We start from the raw sequence: 24,552 nt of genomic DNA, 5'->3' as shown, positions 1-24,552 counted from the left end.
ATTTGAATGACAATTACTATTTATTAAAAAATAAAGACAATGTTCGTACATACAGTTTTATTTCTTCCTCACATACGTAAACTCATACACCGGGGCTCTCTGCTTGGATCCCTTCTTGACCCGCTTGGGCTTCACTTTGCCGGCCCCTTGCACGTGTTTCTTGATTTCCATTTTCTGCTGGATTACTGTCAGCTCTTTCTCTCTGTCTATTCTTTTGGACAGCTCCTTATATACTTTTTCTTTGTTTTTCTTTAGTTTCACAATTGTCTGAAAAATTTTTTGCTCTTGTATTGCAAGGAACGCCGATATAATCAGATTGATTGTTCTATACTCTGTATCTTAAGGTATTTAAAAGTAAACAATCTCTTCTCAAGATCCAAGAAACAAATCGACCCTCAGATGGCTCCTTAAGCCAGTTCAGGGTAGATGAAAACATTACGTGATCAAATAATGTAGGTTAAAGTCAGGTCGTTCAGTGACAGATCCAGGCGGTTTTGTATTTGGTTGGTTAACCAATAAATGTTAGAACTACCCGAAACTTTACAAATTGTTTGTTTACTTTTATTTAAATACCTAAAGATACAATTTATAGTAAATCTTTGAGCAATAAATCGAATTTAAGCTGTTGTGAGTTGTGAGACATACTAACATTAAATAATTTTATGGTTAAGGTAATTTACGGTTTTTTTTTTTAAAAAACGAGTGTGTGGGTTTTCTAAACCGTAAAATTATTTAATCTTTGAGGAATTGTAACAAAAAATTCTAAATTGTTATGAGTATACCTAGGGTTACCAGATCCAAATTTGGATTTACCTGACAAAATTCCTGATTAGCAATTTTTTTTCCTGACGCTCATATCAACGACGGGGGGAGGATCTAGCCGTAAGCGATATCTATGCTTGATACATTGTTTAAATTTGATTTGTTTTGGATTTATGCAAGTAAGTTTGAATAATGTACCTTTTTAGGTACATAATAAAAAAAAGTCTGTTAGTTCACTTAAATTCCTGACATTTTCGTATTCCGGCCGCATTCCTGACAAATGGCCAAAATTCCTGATATGTCAAGAAAATTCCTGACGTCTGGTAACCCTAAGTATAAGTATACCATGACATACCTCCTCATCCACATCAGGGAGTTGTATTTTATCCAAGTCCGCCAGCCGGGGCCGGTTGGTCTTACGACCAAGCAGCGCGGGGTGTGTATCCAGCCGCTTCGCCAAGTCGAAGTCTTTCTCCTCGTCGGACTCTACGAAGAATGTGTGCGTGTTGTTTGTGGCCTCGGCTATGTCGGTCATGTGGAGCTCGGACTGAAAGTGCAAAGTTTTTAACATTTAAGTAAACACCAACAAAAATAAATATGTGGACAAACATTTGTCATCTAGACACCAAGTCTAGCCAAGTCAAATCCTTAATAATTGCAGGATTTTCTACACAGCACAGAACTTGGCAACCATATAGATCTCAATTCCTTTGAGCGAGTCAACAACGACACATTATTCTTAGTATTGAACTTGGCTTTCATTTCACATTTATGTTTTTGTTGGGATTCATTTTACTTCAACTGTGAGTAAAGTTACTAGTTCTTACTAGTAACCACCACCACACCCCACCGGGTCTCTATTGTTTCCCAAATAGTTTTAAGTCATAATGTATTGTTTGTCTGAATTTTCGTTAATCATAATTGGTTTTTCTCAGAAACGCGTAACTTTTCAGGATTGCCATAAAACAAACCTAACCTAACCTAACCTATCTATAGAATAACCTTACGAAAATTCTGAAAAGTTAACGGTTTCAGTTTTATGACTAACGATAATATGACAAACAATACATTATGACTTAAAACTTTATGGGAAACAAAGGGACCCCCACCAACCACCACACCACATAATATCACTTTCTCTTGTAAGTGACATTATAAGCTGGTCCAAAAACCACCCTTTAAGTCAATTAAGTAAAGGTATGAAACAAATGACCAAATGACAAAGGCATAAGCTCAATGTGGGCGGATAAAATAAAATCTAATGCAGGGAAGACCATCCTAGGGCAAGAACTCTCATATTTAACACATACTGAATACACATAAGTCACTCGGACACAATCAGAAAGGTAGAGCTTCACTCCTTCTGCTCTACCAACCTTCTGTAACTAGAGTATGTGAACAAATGCAAGAGTTAAAGCGACGACAGAACTTGTCGATGGTATTTTACTAAGACTCCTCTGTCCGTCTGTCTGTCTGGTTGGCTGTCACCAGGCTGTATCTCACAAACGCTATAACAACAAATACTAAAAAGTACGGAACCCTCGTTGGACAAGTCTGACTCGCACTGGTCTGGTTTCTTTATAGATGGTTTTCTCCACATTGAATGTAGACATTGTTTAAGAAGACTTACCTGCAAGCGGGCAATCCTGCGGCTCTCCATGACACGTTTCATGTTGATGTACTTGACATCTTGACTCTGCATCAGTTTTTCCTGCTCGGCCGAGTGTTCCTCTTCCTTTACCAACTCATGGTGCTCCTACAAAACATTATGTTCATTACTACATTTATGCAACAAAACACAAGTGAATGAAACATAATAAGTCATGTACCTAAATTAAATACTTATAAATTGTACCCTCTGAAGTTGTGAACTCTACAAGCGTGAATCAATTTAAAAATAGACTGGATAAACTATCTAAACAGTGAAATCGTGCTAAGTGAACTATGATTTAGACGCACCAGCATCAGCTGCCTGTCTAAAACGAAATAATAATAAAAAAAAAATAATCTAACCTGATTGCACATATCATCTACTTGGCTCCGGCCCGTAGATAATATTAATTACCAGCTTAGGCTGAGAAAGAGAAATCTTGTAGAAAAATAATAATAATAAATGTAATATTGCCCTAAGTCATAATTGCTTGGTAAGGTGCCCAAACCGCTGGCCGCATTGGGCGCCTAGTGCTGCAAAAGGGCACTTTTGGATATCAATGCTGAGCCAATGAGAGAAGTATAGGCCAGCCCTCTGGTCACCCAAAGACTAACTTTTTTAACTTCTTATAGAGACAGAGGTCCCCACGGCCCCAGGGTTTCAACTACAAACTACAATTGTTATTAATATATTATGTCAGGAATTTATTATTGACTATTATTTAGGTTGTATTATAGGTTTTAAAGTAACTGTACTAAGAAACAGCAGCAATAACTCCATAGAATACAAAAATATCACGTAAATAACCTCTTGAAACTTGTCACAATTTCAATTACATACCCCATTTTTGACCCTAGAGTTGATCATATGAAAGTAGAACTCATCAGGATTCTTATCCAACGTACTTTTTCGGAGCAATTTAAGTGTTTTGCCCTTGTCTTGATAATCTTTAGCACGCTTCTTGTAGTCAGTTTTCTTCTCGAGTAAACCTAGGTGCTTCCTAGCCTCCGGCTGATGGCGCTCCCTGTGGGTCTTCTGGTGGGCCTTAGCGGCCTTTTTCCAAGATGACATGTTAATTAGTGTATTATTTTTAAATGCAAATCCAAATTATGGAAAATAAACAGCACGATACACGTGAGTGGCGTGGAGTTGACAATTTCAACTGTCAATGTCAAACGCAACGCTAAAACGTCACTGTCAGTCTCTCCCTCTACGGTCCGGATTGTACAAAAATAATAGCAAAACTCGCTCAGCTGTTAGTTGTACACACGGTGCATAAGCATTATACACAAGTTAATACTTGTAAAAAGCGCCCTTATTTGGGCTGAAATTAAATATGCTCAAGTCGATGTACCCAAATAATCCTTTTTTCTTTATACTATGTTTTATAGAACGAATATAAGGTGCTGTCCATAAATTACGTCATCGATTTTTGTCGATTTTCGACCCCCCCCCCCCTAAAATCATCCAAAAATCATGCTTCGAATGACCCCGTTTCCTCCTACGTCATGCTACCATCATCCGATGTCCAGACCCCCCCCCCCCCTAATTTGAAATGACGTAATTTATGAATAGCCCCTTAAACTTAAGGTCTTATTACATGCCTCCTGCCGCATGGCCTTGCGATTGAAGCCGTCTTCGGTACGACGTCGGACCCGAAGACTCATGCAAGGGTCTTTTTCTGTTTCACGAAATATCAGAGTATCGTTAGCAACATTTGAAATGCAAAAATACGATACCGTGTCTCGAATTGCCAAAAATATATTATAGTGGTTATACCTACATATTCTCTTTGTGCATACCTTAGCAACATTTATGCAACTGCAACGCTGCAATAGGAGTTTGTGTTACAAGGGATCAAAATGATATATTTACATTGAATCCTGAATCAAGCGATGGATTCTACAATAGAATCTAAAGTAGAATCCTGAGCGTAATGAGGGATTCGAGTGTTAACGCCCAAGACGAAATAATGTTGATACCGTGTGACACACTGCTTTTCACATCAACTATGAGGGAATTATCATGTATCAAAACACTATTTAAGCTAAACAAATTGTATGTAAAAATGAAAAAATATGTGTCCTAGAACAGAAAAGTACAACTTTGATCCCTCCTAGCAGGGAGGAAAAGTGCCACTTTGATTCCTCCTAGCGGGGCAGAAAAGGCCGAATAGGTGATGTGAAAAGGCATTTTGCTACAGTAGGTAGTGCTCCTAGTTTAGTTCACCTTAATATTTTTAGGTAGGTGCCTATAACTATTTTCTCTTAAAAAAACAAGGTAAATTGTTCATTCAGTTTATTAGTCGTGTCAAAACTTATTCAACGAAATACATTAAATAATAAATAGTCGAGTTGTACAGTGTTGTACGCGGTGGGGCTTTGCCCCTTCAGAGGGCGGTGCCCCTTCAGAGGGCTGTGCCCCTTCAGAGGGCTGTGCCCCCTTAGAGGGGCGTTGTCCCACTTGTTCCTTCATACATATAAAAATAGATTCCTTAAGTTAAATTCGCTAGCCTAGAAGAAGAATGTTCAATAAATGCATAGTTTTAGAGTTATGATATGAAACTATACTGAGAGCACCATTTCAATATCGCTATCACGTAAATAGCGAGCCATCGATAAGTCTTATATCGTGCGCAACTTCATGTTTTCTTATAAAATTCAACATACGTTACAGACAAGAAGTCGTACTTATTTTTGTCGCTCTAAAAATCGTATTACTCTCCCACATTTTTAGAGTTTGGAATATCTTTTTTCATCCTTTTCATTTTAATCAATATAATAACCTCTTTCGAATCTAATATGAGCAATAAGGATCAAAATATTGTTCGAATTGCACTGGGTAAGACGAACATTAGATATGACGATAGAGTTAGACCAAGATAAGTCTGCAATGATTTAGATAGCACAGTCCAAGTGTTATTTTAAACGTCAAATATCTGTGAAATTATGACGTATCAATATCACTTGCACTGCGTCTGCTAACAAAATTGTTGCAGACTTGTCTATGTCTATCAGTGATTTCACGCAACTCAAGAGTGCCTTTTTCCCCGGTAGTATTTCTCCGTCGATCTTACCGGTCATACAGAAATAGAAATGGACGTACGAAAACAATAATAGGTACCTATATCAATATTAGAACATGATTTTCTTCCATTAGGATCGAAAAACTCGTAATTATGATGAATAACTTAAATTCCAAGTTCTAAAAAAGACGGGATACGATTTTTTAGGACTCATAATTATATTTACAGTTAATTACAGCGTGCACACACACGCACTCACACATGTACATCACACACACACGCTCCGTGTACATAATACATATCTTACAATAATATACTTAAATATGTTTAATTGTTTATACACTCAGGAACGGTCGTAAATGTTTTAACGTAACATTCAACGGAAGTCTATTTGATTCTAAAATGTATAGTTTACTCGTAATACAAAACGGTTCCGTAAAAATATTTAAAACGGTAATAAGTCTTATGCTAGCTTAGAATAAGGTGCTTTCTGCACTGACACAATGGATACACAATGTACAGTCGAGTTTTAACCTCCTAAGGCCCACGGTGCTACCTATAGTATTTCTACAGTTTGATGAAATTTAAACCTTATTCAATAGGAACAGAGTTGCATTTCTTTTGTTTCGCTAAATTTTCAAACAAATAAAAATAAACTCTATTCTCTGTACTATAGGTTCAAACTTCAGTGGCAAATTTTAGGTTTTTCATTTGTATGGCTGGGCCTTATGAGGAGTCTCACATTCGAAGTTAAGCTCGCATTTTAAAAGTACAATCTGAAATAACATGAAACTTGGCATGAATAGTAACTAGCGAGCCGCCCCGGCTTCGCACGGGTTAACAAATTATATTATACACTTAAACCTTCCTTAAGAATCACTCTATCGATAGGTGAAAACCGCATGAAAATCCGTTCAGTCGTTTTTGAGTTTAATGCGAACAAACACACAAACAGACAGACGCGGCGGGGGACAGTGTTGGCGGAAACGTTCATGCAATTAACCATTATAAATTGAACCGTAAACTGTAACGGTCCGTTACGGTTTACGGTTCAATTTATAATGGTTAATTGCAATTAAAGTTCGGCCAACACTGGCAGGGGACTTTGTTTTATAAGATATAGGGATATATCTACGTCTGGTCAGGCGTGGCTCACTCCGCGATTTCGTCGCTTTGCTACAGGTAGCTAAAAGTACATCCGTTCCACACCAATTTTGGTGGCTAGCCAAAGCCGCGCGTGGCGCTGTCGCCACCTAGCGGCCATATCTGTCCTGATCGTAACAGACGCGTTTTGTTAGAGAGTGAATCTTCTGTACTATTATTTATTCTGTGGTCTGGTGTTAGTTTTTGTTGCTAAAAATTAGCAAATAAAATAGAGAGTGTAGAAGTTTTGTATGTAAAAAGTTTACTCGCTTTATTTCCTTCGTATTACAATTCGTAACAACGAAAACTAGTAGAAACAGCAACACTCTATACTGTCCATCTAGTGATCCAAAAGACTCGAGCCCTGTGAGCCTTCTTTAGGGCTCGTCTCATCTCTTGACGCCTAAAAGGCTAAAAGCCTATTTTACTAATGAAATGAAAAAGGCTTTTAGCCTTTTAGGCGTCAAGAGATGAGGCGAGCCCTAAAAAAAGAGCTAACACGGCTCGAGTCTTTTGGATCACTATGTCCATCGGTGGACCTTATGCCTATTGTAATAAGGTTTACGAACTGTCAGTTAACAGTGTGGGCCATAGTACCAGACATAAATATATTTTACTTGAACATCCATCCAAGTTTGCAGCAAGTCTTTTTAATGAGAGTGTAACTACGATTGTATGGCGGCGGCTTCTGTGATTCATAGCCTCCTAAGGCCCAGAAATACATGTAAATGTAAATGCAAAATTTGCCACAGAAATTTGAACCTTTAGTGTAGGAAATAGAGTTGATTTTGCGTTGTCTAAAAACTGAACGAAACAAAGCAAAAGCAACTCTGTTCCAATCGAATATGATTTAAATTTCATTGAACTGAATTAGTACTATAGGTAGGAACTCGGGCCTTCGGTGGTTAAGTGATTTTTGATCTTTTGTGTGCTAAGAATACAATAGTAATAGTCTAAACTTAAGTTAGTACAACAGATAATAAGCTGCCATTAAATTAATAGGTACATTAATTACTATTCTAGATATAAGTTGCTATAAAAAATAATGTAAATAAATATCACTCCCAGTCTTAAAAAGTTAAAAGGAATACATAGTTATTTTAGCAGCCGTAAAAAGAAAACAATGGCATTACTGTAGGTAGGCGTCCGGTAATCCGGCACCTGAAATTTTCCCCTATGCCGGATAGTTGGAACTGCCGGATTATTGAATTTCTATCGGAAATACCAGCTTTATACAGAAAAAATTGTACCTAATGAAACCTCTCTGTAATCCGGCGTTCGGCTATTAAACTGCCGGATTATATTACAGGTCACCTGTGTCACTAATTGCCGGATTACAGAGCGCGCCGGATTACCGAGTGCCTACTGTATTTCGAAGTTAAGCTCCCGTGGCAAATACTTTAGTTCCAAGGTCAGTTGTAGTGGATCTCAAACTTAAAATCTATACGACTTACGACGTTTCTTATGTAGTCAGTGCAAAAAGACGTCTTCACCCGAAGAGCAAAATGCCCTTATTACACCTTACTGAATTTAGTTAGGTAGAGTATTGTAAATATTGTGAGGAGTTTCTTATTATAATGTGTCTTTATTAAAATTAGGTACGGCAGCTTTTCATTATTATTCCCAACAGAAAATATTGTTATAAAATTATGCTTAGCATTAACTTGTGTAAACAAAATATGGCACTAATCCTGAGTCAACATAAATTAGTTGTTTCACATTCTTACGCGGGTCGACATAAAACGAGCCGCCTCGCGAGGAAATTGCCGCGCAAAGCACCTCGGTTTGTAAAATGCCTCACGAGGCATCTTGTCGCTTGCGTTACTTTAGCGCGGCTATTTCTTTGCGAGGCTGGTCGTTTTGTGTAAACTCGACTGTGGCAATATCTTTGTGAGAATAATAACGGTAAAACGTTTGAATATGGCTTTTACATGTAGTTCTACAGTCCTACGACTAAGTTCAGGCAGGTGTAATAAGGCGATGTCCCGTTGACGCTGCGTACAGCATCATATTTACACAGTCTTCCTACACAATCTGAGACTGTACGCAGCAAAAGTCCACCGGAGGCCAAAATCTAATGCTGATATTCATAAACTTACAAGCCTCAACGCATCAATTACACACACAGTCTTTATAAGTATAAGAGCGTTTCGACATTGTCGGACTTGATATCGAATATCGGACACACGGAAGTAAAATTTCGTCGTTGAGAATGCCAAATCCGTTATGTGCACGATTTTTGATTGACAAATAGTTACCTAGCAACAAAATACATAAGGTATTAATTAATTTGATTAAAATCGCGCACATACCGTATTTGGCATTCTCAACGACGATTTATAACATATGTTTTTTCTGTATTTATTTATTTAAGAAATCTGACTGGCAAAAATATGTTAACCTAGAAAAGGCGAACTTCATGCCACAGGTCACTCTCTAACATCTGTATTTCCCAAAGACGTCACCCCACATCCAGTAGGTACAGTCGCCCACACTGTTAACTGTACATCGGTGGACCTTATGCCTTTTGTAATAAGGTCCACTGATGTATAGTCAGGAGTGTTGCTGTGTGTACACCCCGCGGCCTGACATTGTGAATGTAGGATCCTACATCCGATATCGGATCGGACAATGTGAAAACGCTCTTAAAAGACATACAAACGAAACGAGTTGGCTCGCGAGGAAATTACCGCAACTCTGCATTGCGTAGATGCCTCGCACGCGCGCTCACTACGTTCCAGGCGAGGCACACGCACCGAGCTGCCTCGCGCGGCATGCCTCGTTCCGTCCCGCTTACGGGCTTGGTGTGTGAATAAAGGCGTGTGTACACTAGTCAGTCAGCGGCTAGAGGCCGCGCGGCCGGCGTCACACGTCGGTGTGCCGCGCGGGCGGCGGCGGCGCCTCGTCGTCGCTCTCCTCTATCTCGCACAGGTGCGCCGACATGTCCGAGCACGAGCCGCCGCCGAGCAGTGAGTGGCGCTCCTCTGTAACAAACATGTCAATTATTATAAAAACAAAAAAACCCGACTGCTTAAAAATAATGAATCAGACTTTTTAGTTAGGTAAACTTGTGGATATGATATATATATATTTTTAAAACGTTCTTTTTATTAGCTTATTTCATTTGTTACCTATATTGCGCGTCAGCAACTACGAAATGTCACCACGAGGGGGGAAAGGGGAAGATGTCATCTCTGTTGTGGTAAATGTGAAGTGGGTAAACTTACCGAGCATGGTAATGAGGCTAGCGGCGTCCGGATCTCGACGCACTCTCGTTTCACGCCGAGGGGAGACCGGGGAGGGTTGTGCCTCCGTTGTATCGTCTGCGCATGGCGGTAGATACGTGTCTGGATGGAGTAGGTATGACGAGGCTGTGAAATGAAATAAAAAAAAAAATATGCAAAATAAAAATGAAATTGTATCTGGTGGTAGTCCACCTGTCCAATTTCGACGTCTAATGTCATTGCGTCTCATTCTCTCATTAAGCAAAATGTGAGACGCAATACACATTGGACGAAGAAATTGTATAAGTTGTATATAGTTGTATAAGATAAGCGGGGAAAATAAAATAAGCGAGAGAATGGTAACAATGCGGTAACTTACTTGTGTTTATAATTTTGCATAAGCGTTTCTTCATCTCTGTTGTATTTAGAATGAGATAGATATATTTTTCACGGTTCGCGGTAGATTCCCAAGTGCCGAGTCAGTTGGATGTCGCAAGATAGATATTATGTAGTTAGAGAGAGATAGAAACACTTACCATCAGAGGGCCTACCGCGAAGTCCGCAAACCACGTTCAACGTGTTGCCTCTCTGTCGCGCTTGTAAATTCGTACGTAAGTGTGACAGGGAGACGTCGAACGTGGTTAGCGGGAGGCCCTCAGTAAACTGGTGCGGGTCGCGGGCGGCGGGGGGTGAAGGCAGCGAGGGTAGCGAGCGAGAATCAGATAGTTAGAGAGAGTTAGAAACACTTACCATCAGTAAACTGGTGCGGGTCACGGCGGGCGGCGGGGGGTTAAGGCAGTGAAGAGAGCGACCGAGAATCAGATAGATAGTTAGAGAGAGATAGAAACACTTACCATCAGTAAACTGGTGGGGATCGTGATCCATGTCCAGGTCGTCCGGCGCAGAGTCCGTGTCGAAGGGCGCGGGCGGCGGGGGGTGCGGCGCGGCGGGGGCGCGGGCGCCGCGCCGGGGCAAGGGGGGGGAGGGCAGCGAGGGCAGGGAGGGGGGGCTCGGCTCGGACGAGTCCGGCCGCTCCGACCCGGCCACCTGAGGGTTACAAAATTGAACAAGTTAATAAAGAAGCAGAAATAAAGATTCTTTGATTTGGAAATCGTTTATTCGCCGTCTTCCACAATCTGCGGGCTTGACCAAGCACAAGACCGTGACTCGCCCACGAGACAGACCACCTTTTTTAACTTTATTAATTAGAGAGGGACGGGTAGTCTACCTCGGGGGCGAGATACTGTCGCGGCGCCCCTGTGCTAAACCTCCTGCACTGTAAACCTGAAAACTACCTACAAATTGTCAGTAATGCGGTGACAACAAATTTACTCGACTTTAAGAGTATGCCATTTAGGTTTGGGCTACTTAACGCTTTACTTAAAATATTCAGGTTCAATTGTTCCTAACATTATAACACCCACCTCAGAGATACCAGGCAAGCCCTGCCCGCCGCACCAGTCGGAGCAGTCCCAGTGGTACCCGCCGACTAGCGCGCCGGCGCCGTCGCCGGTCAACGCCGGCAGGCGGCGCGCGCTCACGGGGGAAGTAGCGCGGAGGCGGTTCTTACAGCCTTTTAGATCTGTGAACGAAATGAAGACGGTAAAAAATTGTTGAAAGATTTTATTTTTTCATTTAAGAATAAGAAACCATTCATTGCCAAACAAAAAACAGACAGGTTACAAAAAAATAGTAAAATTATAAATATAATTGGCATGTGCGGCAAAAGGAACGGACTCAGCATACGCTGCGTCAGCCATTTCATTACAAATCAGCGCTGGTTTTCAGTCCGCTCCCTTCACTGAACCACATTGATGTATATGCGGGTTAAAAGAAATTTTCCAGAAATATCTTGTATGTACAACCAAATCATAAAATCATAAAGACATGTGTTGCTAGAAAGAGACATAATTAAACTGAGTTTTGCTAAGTTTAATGAATCAGCGGATTAATAGCGCAGTCTATTACCTACATAGTTACTTACCGTTATAAATCTTATTGTCGACGAAGGAGTGTAAATGCATCTGCTCCGACCACGGCTTGCGTTCTGCCGGCTCGACGTTGAGGTTCCTCCTTATGTCCGGCGGTAGCCCTTCCAGCTCGTCGCCTGCGGAACCTGTACAAAAAACTTTTTTTTAAATACTATTTTAAAATTTTATAGTTCTTGGAGTTTGAGAACTTTAGCCAATAAAATTGTTTTATTACTAGTTTCTACTCATCCTTTTATTTAATTTTAAATATTTTTCTCCTCAAATTCCGTGGTTTGGATTTAGATATGTGACAGAGAGAGGCCTGCATAACTCTTGAGCCGTCAACACAGTGCATCTTTTTATATTTACAAGCGATCGGTACAGTATTTAGTAGTAAATCTACAGACCGCGTCAGTATCATATTACAGAGTGGTCCATGGTTACTTCAGTTCATATCCCTCTTAGATCTACCCTTCTCAGAGTAGACAAGTAGTAAGTAGGGTAAGGTAGTAAGTAGTAAACACTTACCGTAAGACCGGAGTGTATCCAAATTATTAAGCGTAGCAGTAGCACTAGCGCAAGACGCCGGCCGCGCCGCCGCTAAATTAGACATTTTTGTCCTCGGCGGCGCTTTAGCGCTATTCAGCGGCGCGCTCTCCGCGCTACGATGACTCGTCCTTCTCCTTAGCAACGCCAGTGGTAGTAACGCTAGCAGTAGTAACAGTAGTAACGCGGCTGCGGCGGCGGCGAGCGGCCATTTTGATTCGACGGCCCAGCGCCACGCGTCGCGTAAAGAGCGTGTGTTGGTCGCGCCGATGCCGCCAGCCATTACGGCGTCGGAGTAGAGAGGGTTTCCGCAGTTCATGCCTGTGGAAAGATCATAGATTATAATACATTTTATTGAATGTTAGGGCCGATACACGGACAGCAACCCGACTGAAATTTGTATAGGAAGTGCACGCCAATTGCAACGTCGGCGTGAACTTCTCATACAAGTTGCAGCCGGGTTGCTGTCCGCCTGTATCGGCTCTTAATGGTTCAAAAAATAACAATAAAGCAAAAAATGGCAGCACTAACGTACGTACAGTATGTACAGATGCAAAAGTGCATGGCCAATTCATGTATGAATTCCATATGGAATGTATTTGCAGGACAGACGTCGGGACAAGCCTGGTGCTCCTTGAGGCATGTTTCACAGGAATTAAGGGCCCGTTAAGGGAGGAACCGGCACATTACAAGGACCACTAAAACCAGGCTTGTCAGAACCCTTATATTTCCCATTTTTCTCTATGCTGCTGAGACATGGACACTAAGGGCATCCGAAGAACAGAACAGAAAGTGGAAGCATTAGAGATGTGGTGCTGGAGACGAATGCTGGGTATATCATAGACTGAGTTCCGGACCAACGCGTCAATTCTCGAGGAGCTTGGCATTAAAGAGCGGTTGCTTCCTACGGTCAAAATTCGGATCCTCGACTTCTTTGGACACGTGTCTCGGCGAGACGGAACATCCATAGAACGTCTAGTTATACAGGGAAGAGTGGGAGGTGACAGGGCTGGAGGAAGATCGCCAATGAGATGGACCGACCAAATCAAAGTCAGTGTGTCGGCCACAATAAGCGAATGCTCACGGAAAGCAGCTCTACGAGAGGAATGGCGACGTGTCGTTAAACGAGTCGCTCAAAAGTCTACATAATGGCTATGACCACTCTGTCAAGAGTGTAACGAAGAAGAAGAAGAAGGGCCCGTTAGTACGTTTATGCACCACAGGGTCATAATTCCAGCGTAGTTAAGTACATACCAGTCTTATCCGGAGGGCATAGGCATCTGAACGAGCCCGGTTCGTTAAGGCACGTGGCCCCGTTAAGGCACGGCTCGCCGGCACACTCGTCGGCGTCGTACTCGCAGCGGGGACCGTAGTAGCCCAGGCAGCGGCAAGATGGACCCCATTCGCCCTGGAAATAGGTCATAGTTAGAATTTATACGTTCTAAATAATTATAATTTACAAGAAAGATAATATACTTATCATCAAGAATGCAAAGAAAAGGCAAAAACTAAAAAAAAAAGTATTTGTTTATATTTGAGTGCAATTACCTATGAAATGTGGAGATGTTATGTACATACGTCAGAAGTTGCTAAACAGGTGCGGTGTTCAATATTAACTCTTCTTCTTTATATTTAAGAGCTGTTCTCTTGTCGGTGGAATTGTAATATTAATTGCTGCTCTTATTTTCTCAACAATCAACTTTCACAGTCCTAATTTGTTTAAAACAATAAAGATATCTAACACCTTAAATCTTAAAATTTAAATACGCGATTAAGTCCCGTTGTGTAGTTTGATAATAAAGATATAATAATAAATAAATAAATAAATAATAAATATTATAGGACATTTTTACGCAAATTGACTAAGCCCCACGGTAAGCTCAAGAAAGCTTGTGTTGTGGGTACTCAGACAACGATATATATAATATATAAATACTTAAATACATAGAAAACAACCATGACTCAGGAACAAATATCTGCATCATCATACAAATAAATGCCCTTACCAGGATTCGAACCCGGGACCATCGACTTCATAGGCAGGGTCACTACCCACTAGGCCAGACCGGTCGTCGGATATGTTTGTAATTTATGTGGAAATAATTTTAGTCTGAATGATTATAAGCAGTTGTTCAATACGCCAAACATCACATGGCGACCCTGCTAGGATTGTTTGTGCTTTGAAAGTCTGACACTATAGCTTGTAAAAGGTACAAATAATCAAACCTCTTCACACGCCCCTCCGTGCTGGCACACCGGCGCCCCCTCCGCCCCGCACCACCTCCCCAGCTCGCATCTTGCCCCTCTCAGCCCCGCGCCGCACGCGCACAAGAAGGGGAGAGCCGAGCCTGCCGGCGCCGCGCTGCACACTCCCCCGTGTAGGCAAGGTTGGGCCGCGCATGGGTCTCCGTCTACTTCGCAACGCCGGCCTAAGAAGCGCGCGTGGCACGTACACCTATGAGAAAAAACACATGTTATTTTTAACCGTAGAAGAATATATATTACGTCATCCCGCCACTGAGACACGGGTACCCAGAACCCAGAACACGCCGTAGGCGGGGCTAGCGGATCGCAAGCGGATGCAACTCTCCTGCACCCGCCTGACTAAAGGATGACTCATGCTAGACCGGGGCGTGCCCGGGCCGGGGCGTCCGACATGTCATTTTCTATGACGGCTCACACTGGAACCCGCCCATACATTGCTGTGTTTAAAACTCAACTTAGCAATTATGGGTATTTTGTACTGAAATTGAAATATATGTATGACCAGGGAAGTATTGTACCTCATTGCAGCAAAATACCTTCATTATCAGTTGTCATTACGTAGTTGCATTATGTCAAAGGTCTAAGATTTCATATGTCACGTTCAGTGGTAATTAGCATCGATTATTAAATAGACTTGTTTCAAGTTATAGCAGGAATAATAACTCAAAATCCGCAATGTCTCATCTTGAGCAAGGTATGTTGATTACGTTTTACGTATTTTATATTCTAAAAACACTTTTGTGTTTGTGATATTTGGACAATAATAACTTATATTGTAATTTAATAAAAATGGTCTTAATTCCTATAATGGAAAACATCTTTTGATACTTTTTAGGCACGATAGCTAAAAAAGTGGTCGTTATTATTATTCTTTATTCGAAAGCAAAAGATGTTGTCCATTTTTCGAAAACGGACGAAATTTTTTGCTCTGGCTATTTGATCAGGCGTTTTTACTGTAGCGAAAATGTAACTTTTTCGCACTAAAACAATGATTTAGTGCGTAATATTTTACCCTAAGGTTACTTCTATTCATTTCGACGGTTTCAGATGAGAAAAGCGATTCAATTTTACTTCAACGACGAGAATTGTGCAACACGATATTTAAAAGTAAATACAAAACAATGAAAAACAAATTTGAAGACCTTTATAAATTTTTAATGCTTAAAACCAACTGTCCTGATCATCTAAAACACAAAATCATCATAGAGGCACGTAATTTTAAGACTCAATTCAATATAAAGTGGGCCAAGTCTAACAGCTATAAAAAAACATTCTTAGAAAAAGAGAAGACATGGCTCAGCGGTGAATGCCGATTTAAACTGCATTTTTCAAAACCAGAACAACAAAAAGGAGGGAGACCTCAAAAAGATTTTGTGGAATCCAGTGATGGCTCAAAACGCAGAAAAACAGCAGTTTTACGCAGCAGTTATTCCGCTGACATGTTAACATATGCTGCACAAATGAAATTAAGGGCGGAGCGGAAGTTATTAGAAGCCAAACATGTACAGCAGGTAATAACACCAAAGGAAATTTCGGAAAATGATAATAAAAACAAACACCTAGTGACACCTGTACAAGCTTTGTCTTTGATGATGGAAGCTCAACTATCAAAGAAACAATACAATATAATAAAAAATTATGCCCCTGATGTGTTCCCATCCTATAAAATGGTGAAGAAGGAAAAAAACCAATGCTACCCAGAAAATGTGACATGTACAGACATTGAAGCAGAAGTGCCATTGCAGTCCTTATTGGATCATACAACTTCTCGTCTGTTACAAGTTCAAGAGGATGTTATCACATCATTCAATCCAGAATGCCAATTTACCATGCACTACAAATGGGGCTTTGATGGCTCTTCAAGTCGCACGCAATACATGCAGAAATTTGTTACTGAAGAATGTGACGATAAATACATGTTTCTCGCTTCTTTGGTTCCTGTACGATTAACAATGGATGAAGAAGACAAAAACATAGTTATTTGGAACAATCCGCGACCCTCTTCCCCTCGCTTCTGCAGACCTATAAAACTACAGTATAAAAAAGAGACAACGGATCATTCAAAAACAGTTAGAGATCAGATAGAACGTCAAAAAAGTAGTTTAATAAAAACAAATGTGCAACTAAAAGATAAAATATATTCAATTCAACACAAACTTTATTTCACAATGGTAGATGGAAAGGTCTGTAACGCATTGTCAGATACTAAATCTACTTTGAAATGTTTTTTATGCGAAGCTACTTCCGGTGAATTTAATGACTTGAAAAAAGTACTACAGAAACCTCTGAGAAAAGAATATTTAGCATTTGGTATATCTGTTTTACATGCTTGGATCCGACTTTTCGAAGCTTTGTTACACATGGCATATAAATTAGAGATACGATCTTGGAGTGTAAACAAAATGCACAAACCAAAAGTTGATCAAAATAAAAAAAGGATCCAGACAGAGTTTAAGGAAAAACTTTCCTTAATAATAGATCAACCAAAACCAGGTTTTGGCAATACTAATAATGGTAATGTGGCTCGAAAATTTTTCCAAAACTATCTAATATCAGCCAAAATAACTAAAATAGATGAAGAACTCATACGTCGCTTTTACATAATTTTACAAACGATTTCCAGTGGCTACAAAATCGATACGTGTAAATTCAAGACATACTGTCTAGAGACAGCAAAGTTATATGTAGACCTGTACCCGTGGTGTCGTATGACACCTACTGTTCATAAAATCCTTATTCATGGAGACGCAATAATATCTGAGCACCTGATTCCAATAGGCAATTTAAGTGAAGAGGCCCAGGAAGCGAGGAATAAGGATTTTAAAAACTATCGAGAGAGATTTAGTCGTAAAACTTCCAGAATCGACAACATGACGGATGTTTTTAATAGGCTCTTGGTTTCCTCTGATCCCCTCATCACCAGCATACGACCTCTGCCAATTATGAATACAAAAATATTTCACCCGGAAGCTGTCGATATGTTTATCGATGAATATGTACCTTTATCATAGGAATATTTTTTTTATACAAATATAATGTAAATAATAATTATTATAAGCACTACTTGACATTACGAATGCAGAATGGTACTTTTTTTGCTTGATTTTACTTTTTGTAGTTTTGAGCACAGCAATGTATGGGCGGGTTCCAGTGTGCGGCTGAGCGGTGATCACGTGGTGCTTTCCATAGAAAACGAAGCTCCGGAAGCTCCGGTCCGGCCACGGCCCGGATGAATTAACAGCATGAATTAACTTTTAAAACGTACCTATATCCCTCTTCACCTTCCGCCCCCTCTTCCAACAAGTTAGCCAGCTCATGACACGTCCCGCCATTGAGACACGGGTACCCGGAGCACGCCGTAGGCGGCGCTAGCGGAGCGCAAGCGGAAGCGAGCCGCGCCCGCACCCGCCTGACGAGTTGGACTCGAGGCCCAGCGGCTTCCTCGGCGCCGGCACCCTCTTCGAGAGGGACCAGCGTGCCGCCGAGGGTCACGTCGGTGATGCAGCCGACGAAACCGCGGGTCACCTGAATGAAACATAGGGTTAATTTAGTCTGTATATTGATACTTATACTCTAGAGTTCTAGACAAACCTGGCTTAAGTTTTTCAGTAGAAAAACGCGGAAAATTTGAAAAATGTAGGCGCGAATGATTGATCTCCCAATTTTGCTCTTTTCTTTTTAAGAAAGATGGTTTGCAAGAGTAAACTTTAGTATCTAATTAAAAATTTCGTAGAAGATAAATAAAGTATAGGTAGCCGATGAATTGACCATTCACATTTTGACACATGAAATTCACTTTGATTCGATTTTTTACTATTACAGCTATTACAGCATCTAAGCTTCATGAAGAAGTGTTGTAGTTTAGCTCAGAGGGTCACCAAATGGCGACCTATACATTACATTTGCTTATTTAACACTTTGACTACCGAGAACCCGCCTGGTAGGCACTCGTAATGTTTGCTCAGATGCCGGACAACCCGCCCAGCGGGTTGTTTTGTACGCAGATATAGACGACCGGCTTCTGAGGTAGTGCGCCGTTTTTTGCCCGGTTGCGAAAGTGTTAAAAAACTCAAGTAAAACCGGACCGCGATGGTGATGGATGAAGTTTCATTGGATTATTTGGAAATATTCCAAAATGGTATAGTGGCTCGGCAGGTCTACAAAGCCATCAATGAAAAAGTGTTATAGTGTACCTGTTCAGGTGCTAGTGCGTGCGCGTGTCGAGCTAAAGCCGCTCCGAGTAGCAGGCGATCTGCGCGTGCGTCCAGTAACGCAGCTGGGGGAGGCGCGGCGCCGCGGACTGCGCGACGGTCCACCTGACACAACAAAAATAAAATAAATAACGTAAATTGGTACACATATACTTACTAATATTAATTAAATTGTCCAGGCCCCTGTTATGACGATATTTAGAAAAAGATCAGCCATCTTGGATTAAAAATGGTCATAATTTTCAAAATACGTACCCCCGAGAATCTAGAAAACGATACGTAATATAGGCTCCCAATAATAATAAAAAGTGAGTTGGTAAAATGGAGAACCAACAGCTATAACTATGTTAATAACGACATACATAGAGATACAGAGCCAATTATAGGATCTCACATATAGCATATTAGTTAGTTAGTTAGTTACCGTGAGCCTGGCGCCAGCTCCCCGTCGCTCCAGGCGTATCTCGTGCCACTCGCCGTCCGCCACGGGCACCGCTGAGCGCACGGACACGGGCCCGGAGCCGAGCTCCATGCGGAACTGCACGAAGCCTTCCACCACCTGTGAACGTACTAAATTATTAGGAACTGTTACTAGATCAAAGGTAGATTTTAAAATAAACGTTGTCACTGGTCATCAACAACTTTTGTACATGAACGCTTTTAGCTTAATTCTAGTGGTCAGTTATGGTTTTAAATAATTCTGACATATCGGTATGGCAATCCGAAGTCCACCTTCCAATGCCATAGCAGCGTGCAGGCGGCGCGTCGCAGCGAAAACACAGCGTTAACGCTAGATCGTCCTTTACATTGAGTAACTAACGCTGCAGCGTGAGGTAGATATGCATATCTACCTTACCTATCTTAGAATCTTAGAACCTGCCTCAAGTATAGCGTAGTCGACCTTCCCGGCCAGCCAGAGCAGCGTACCGGCGGCGCGTCTAGTGCGGAAACGCAGCGTTAACGCTAGCTCGTCTTCTGGTATACGCTCGCCCGCTACCGCGCCGCGCTCGACGCGCAGCCACGCGTATCCGTCTCCCGCTAGTTGAAGGACTCGAGGACCTAATAAATAAAATAAAAAAATAAAAAAAGTTTATTTACCAGAAATAATACATATGGTTTACGTAACCTATTATCGCCACATAAGGCCAAGCCTGTCTCGTGGAGTCAGTTGAAACAATTCCAATTTTGAATAGCTTAAACATCTTCCTACGCTGAAGTTTTGGTTTTGTACAAGTAATACATATAGTCAAAGTATTCAATAAAAAATAAAAGGCTTAATCTACATATACAAGGAAAATCACAATTTACACCTGTAATAGAGTTTTTTATTGTGGGGCCGATTCTAATGAGCTGTAAATAAAATTACAGACCTCGAGTACAAGCGAGACGGCCAGCTTAATTATTTACGTTTTAAATATTAAAGCTTCGTGTGTGAAACTTGTACTCGCTTTAATTTCTTTGTATTCAAATTTCTAGTAAATACGTTGCGAGGGATGACATGGCCATGTTTTCACAGAAGAAGCCGACAAGAAATGCGTTAACACAATTATCAACCGTATGGCCCTAGTCAGATACAAAGCCTAAACCTAGTCAGCCGGGCTCACACACAAGGATCAACCCTATGGCTCTAGTCAGGTTTATAATTACACTTACCAGCGGCCGCACCCGCCTCCTCGCTGCACTCGGCGTTAGCGACTCACACACAAGGATCAACCCTGTGGATCTAGTCATTAGGTTTATAATTACGCTTACCAGCGGCCGCACACTCCTCCTCGCTGCACTCGGCGTTAGCGACTCACACACAAGGATCAACCCTGTGGATCTTGTCATTAGGTTTATAATTACGCTTACCAGCGGCCGCACACTCCTCCTCGCTGCACTCGGCGTTAGCGACTCACACACAAGGATCAACCCTATGGATCTAGTCAGTAGGTTCATTATTACACTTCCCAGCGGCAGCACACTCCTCCTCGCTGCACTCGGCGTTAGCGGCTCACACACAAGGATCAACCCTATGGCTCTAGTCAGTAGGTTCATTATTACACTTCCCAGCGGCAGCACACTCCTCCTCGCTGCACTCGGCGTTAGCGGCTCACACACAAGGATCAACCCTATGGCTCTAGTCAGTAGGTTCATTATTACACTTCCCAGCGGCAGCACACTCCTCCTCGCTGCACTCGGCGTTAGCGGCTCACACACAAGGATCAACCCTATGGCTCTAGTCAGTAGGTTTATAATAACACTTACCAGCGGCCGCACACTCTACCCCGCTGCATTCAGCTTCGTGTTCGCATCGCGGCCCCGCCCAGCCTGGCTCACAGGCACAAGACCCGCGCAACCTAAAAACAATAAAGGTTATTTAAGGAACATTTCTTAGACGCCTTATAGTAAAACTTTTCATCTATTATAGGCTATCCTATAATAGATATGCGCACAAAAAACGATCAGCTTTGATTTTTAGTGTATTCTGACACATTTAAATAATTGAATTGATATAGGTATTCATTTTACCACAGTTAAGTCAACTATAACATCCATCAAGTGTAAAAAACACGACTAACCTCAAAGGTGGCGCCACTAAAGCGAAGACATCGCTCATAACCGCTCTAGACCGTTCCGCTCTCAGCTCTACCCGCTCCGCGCACGCGCCGTGCACGCATCCGCCGCACGCGGCTCGCACGAGTTCTTCAACGACCAGTCGTGCACGTTCTTCTAAGCGTTCGAGGTGCGCGTGCAAGCGGCGGCGGAGCGCGTCGGCGGCTAGCCACCCGCCGTTCGCGCGGACGGCGAGGGCTACGTCGAGGTCGCGGGCCACCTGGGTAATACAAATATAAAGTTAGACTAAAAAAAAGTTTGCAACGATTTTGATACGCAGTGCAAGTGTTATTTATACGTCATAATTTCATAGAAGTTTCACCTTTAAAATAACACTTGCACTGCGTGTGCTTTAGATATCTATCCAAACATGCATAAATAATAACATTGACAACCCTTCCTTTTAGTAGTAGTAGTAGTAAACTCTTTATTGTACAAAAAGACATATTAAAAATAACATACAATTAGTAAGAAGTACAAAGGCGAACTACCTACCTACCCCCTACCTACCTACCTACTACCTTTTCACTTTTCAATTAAGTAATACCAGTACCAACATATCATCAAGACATCGCAATGAGTGAATTCTTAGGATGGTTTCTTATAATTATGAAAATGCATAAACTATATAGACAAGGAGCATTATTTTATTAGATGTAATTAGTGTATAATTTGCTGCAATTTTTTTTCTAATATTCTTTTCTAAAGCACTTAATTAGATGCTAAAATATAAATGCTAATGAATTTTCATCTGCGAAAATGTAAACATTAGGTATGTGTCCATCACACTACGCGATTGTTACGCCATTTAGGGTCCCATCTAAGTTGGTTGTTTAATAATAACCAAAGACATATGTAACTTCGTATAAGATGAATAAAGTCTAAGGAAAAAACGTGCCTCGGAAATCAAGAAAAAGTCATTCTCGGATAGATGGCGCACACACCTTTAGCCTATTCTCGGCTAGATGGCGTGACGATATCGTTTGATATTTAACAATTTTAACACATAGATATCAGTGAATGAACATGGGTCAAAATGATATAAAAATAATAAAATCATTTATCCATATATATACATTTCTTTGATAATTTTATACGTTTTCATTTTGAGTTTTAGTCGTGTGTCGATAGATGGCAGTAAATTTACTGTGACTACAAAATTTACTATGACAGGAGCCCTCTATACTATTTTTCTCTTTGATAATAACGCTATAGAATTTCCAATTTAGCAAGAACCCTAAATGGCATAACAATCTCGTGTGGCGACTGTACAAGTAGAATTTATTAGTGTGGACGGGTGTCATTCTGAATCCCTAACAACGTTTGTCCTAAAGTCACTTGCCCTAACTGGTTTGTCCTAATGGGCACATGCCCTAACGATCAATTGTCATAACGATTATTTTCCATAATGTAATGGTTGGCCTAAGACTCATTTGCCCTAAGCATTTGTACCATAACTATCAAGATCCCTAATGTTTTTAGGGTTCCGTACCTCAAAAGGAAAAAACGGAACCCTTATAGGATCACTCGTGCGTCTGTCTGTCTGTCTGTCTGTCTGTCTGTCTGTCTGTCTGTCTGTCCGTCTGTCACAGCCGATTTTCTCCGGAACTACTGGACCAATCAAGTTGAAATTTGGTACACATATGTAAGTTTGTGACCCAAATACGGACATGTAACGTAAACAAATGAATTTTAAACATGGGGGCCACTTTTGGGGGGTAAATGAAAAAATTAAAAAAATTAATTTTTCAAACTATATCATGTTACATATCAAATGAAAGAGCTTATTGTAAGGATCTCAAATATATTTTTTTTATAATTTTCAAACAAACAGTTTAAAAGTTATTCAAGAAAATAGGCAAAAAATGACCATTCCCCCCCCCTTATCTCCGAAACTACTAAGTCTTAAATTTTTAAAAAAATACATAAAATAGGTCTATACCTATAGATGACAGGAAAACCTATTAGAAATGTACAGTCAAGCGTGAGTCGCACTTAATTACAGTTTTTGATCCGACCCCTACGGATTTTTTAAAGAGATTTCACTCACGTTTCACATAAAAAATACATTGTTAACAGTGCCGGATTACTTAGAGTAGTAGTTTTCTTAGAGTAATTGGTGATAATTTTCTGATAAGATAATCATTTTAAATATTTAACGGTCTTACCTACTTACGAGTAATTGTAAGGTCAAATTAAAAATAATGTTTAAAAAATATGTTAAATTGAGAGCTAGCTCAAAGTTTTTTGTACTCGTCGACTTTAATGGTTGAATTAATAAAGACTTTGTAACCAATAAGCAAAACAAGCACGTGCTTACGGCATCACGTTCAGGGGGGGCACCTAAATGCCAGGTTGAAAAAGTTGAACAAATTTTAAAATTAGGGACAGAAACATCGTTTTTACCACACGATTTTTTTAGCTGTCCAAAAGCTAATTTGCAAAAATAATGGCGCGTAATTCTTTGGGAAACAATCGGTAGCAGTAGAAGAGTCGTGATTACATGCATAGATTCGATTTCAACCCACTCTTTTGCGGTTTGGCGTTAGGTCTTATGCGAGGCCTTCTGCCTTACGGCAAAGTTGATCTTTTGCCTTAATTACACTTGGGCGGGGATCCAAATCCAAGCTTTCCTCTTTCGCAGCTGGGCCTACTGCCTTTCTCACACTTCGCCAATTCAATTCCAAGCTCTCTGCTTTCTTGCATATTTTATGCATGAAAACAACCTAGCTGAGACCCTTAAATATCGAGCCCTATGCGAAGCTAGGCTGATAGAAAACTGTCCCATCCCTTCTCTGTATGAAATCCTGGATTCGCGCCTGGTTGGGACTATAACTAAAATTGCGTTTTTATATCGAAAAATTTTCGCGCTCGCTTCGCTCGCGTTTTCAATTACTTTATAAGGTATGATAAAGGTGACATTCGGGTGGCGACTGCAGCAACATTACTCTGTTGCAACGTTACTGCTGCAGTACTGTCCACTTCCGTGATAAAATGATGTGACTGATTTCCATACTAAAAGTAAAAATGTACAACTGTCTATCATATTGCGTTTTTATATAGAAAAATTTCCGCGCTCGCTTCGCTCGCGTTTCTATTACTTTCTAAGCTATGATAAAGGTGACATTCGGGTGGCGACTGCAACAGCATTAGGTACTCT

General features: G+C 40.9%; 2 protein-coding genes across 2 annotated transcripts in view; both read right to left on the bottom strand.

The window, feature by feature from the left end:
- Nucleotides 1-42: 42 nt before the first annotated feature.
- On the bottom strand, nucleotides 43-3,571 carry LOC134806435 (probable U3 small nucleolar RNA-associated protein 11). Its single transcript, XM_063779714.1, has 4 exons — nucleotides 3,254-3,571; nucleotides 2,393-2,518; nucleotides 1,118-1,309; nucleotides 43-267 (listed from the first exon to the last, which is right to left on the bottom strand). Exons 1-4 carry the CDS (start codon nucleotides 3,482-3,484, stop codon nucleotides 58-60), a joined length of 759 nt encoding a protein of 252 aa, XP_063635784.1. The 5' UTR covers nucleotides 3,485-3,571; the 3' UTR covers nucleotides 43-57.
- Nucleotides 3,572-9,182: 5,611 nt separating this feature from the next.
- The window catches only part of LOC134806444 (fat-like cadherin-related tumor suppressor homolog), a 56,693-nt gene continuing 41,323 nt past the window's right edge, over nucleotides 9,183-24,552 (bottom strand). Inside the window, exons 38-51 of the mRNA XM_063779724.1 lie at nucleotides 21,359-21,612; nucleotides 21,045-21,136; nucleotides 19,678-19,856; nucleotides 19,222-19,356; nucleotides 18,780-18,902; nucleotides 17,852-18,111; nucleotides 14,548-14,776; nucleotides 13,576-13,729; nucleotides 12,304-12,642; nucleotides 11,790-11,921; nucleotides 11,230-11,387; nucleotides 10,660-10,852; nucleotides 9,809-9,952; nucleotides 9,183-9,565 (exon numbers count right to left, since the gene is read on the bottom strand). Of these exons, the coding sequence (XP_063635794.1) occupies nucleotides 9,447-9,565; nucleotides 9,809-9,952; nucleotides 10,660-10,852; nucleotides 11,230-11,387; nucleotides 11,790-11,921; nucleotides 12,304-12,642; nucleotides 13,576-13,729; nucleotides 14,548-14,776; nucleotides 17,852-18,111; nucleotides 18,780-18,902; nucleotides 19,222-19,356; nucleotides 19,678-19,856; nucleotides 21,045-21,136; nucleotides 21,359-21,612 (2,511 nt within the window). The 3' untranslated portion in view covers nucleotides 9,183-9,446. The remainder of the gene's footprint in view (nucleotides 9,566-9,808; nucleotides 9,953-10,659; nucleotides 10,853-11,229; nucleotides 11,388-11,789; nucleotides 11,922-12,303; nucleotides 12,643-13,575; nucleotides 13,730-14,547; nucleotides 14,777-17,851; nucleotides 18,112-18,779; nucleotides 18,903-19,221; nucleotides 19,357-19,677; nucleotides 19,857-21,044; nucleotides 21,137-21,358; nucleotides 21,613-24,552) is intronic.

The sequence above is a fragment of the Cydia splendana genome, chromosome 3 (assembly GCF_910591565.1).
Source record: "Cydia splendana chromosome 3, ilCydSple1.2, whole genome shotgun sequence".
Classification (NCBI taxonomy): domain Eukaryota; kingdom Metazoa; phylum Arthropoda; class Insecta; order Lepidoptera; family Tortricidae; genus Cydia; species Cydia splendana.
Note: the sequence above shows the minus strand (reverse complement) of the source record. Positions and strands in the feature narration are given on the sequence as shown.

Bases quoted from the DNA above. Each gene is read 5' to 3' on its own strand.
- LOC134806435 (XM_063779714.1), bottom strand. From the start codon at position 3,484: ATGTCATCTTGGAAAAAGGCCGCTAAGGCCCACCAGAAGACCCACAGG. The intron at 2,519-3,253 runs GTATGTAATTGA...AATGTTTTGTAG, and splicing joins ACTCTAGGGTCAAAAATGGG to GAGCACCATGAGTTGGTAAA. The intron at 1,310-2,392 runs GTAAGTCTTCTT...TTGCACTTTCAG, and splicing joins GCAGGATTGCCCGCTTGCAG to TCCGAGCTCCACATGACCGA.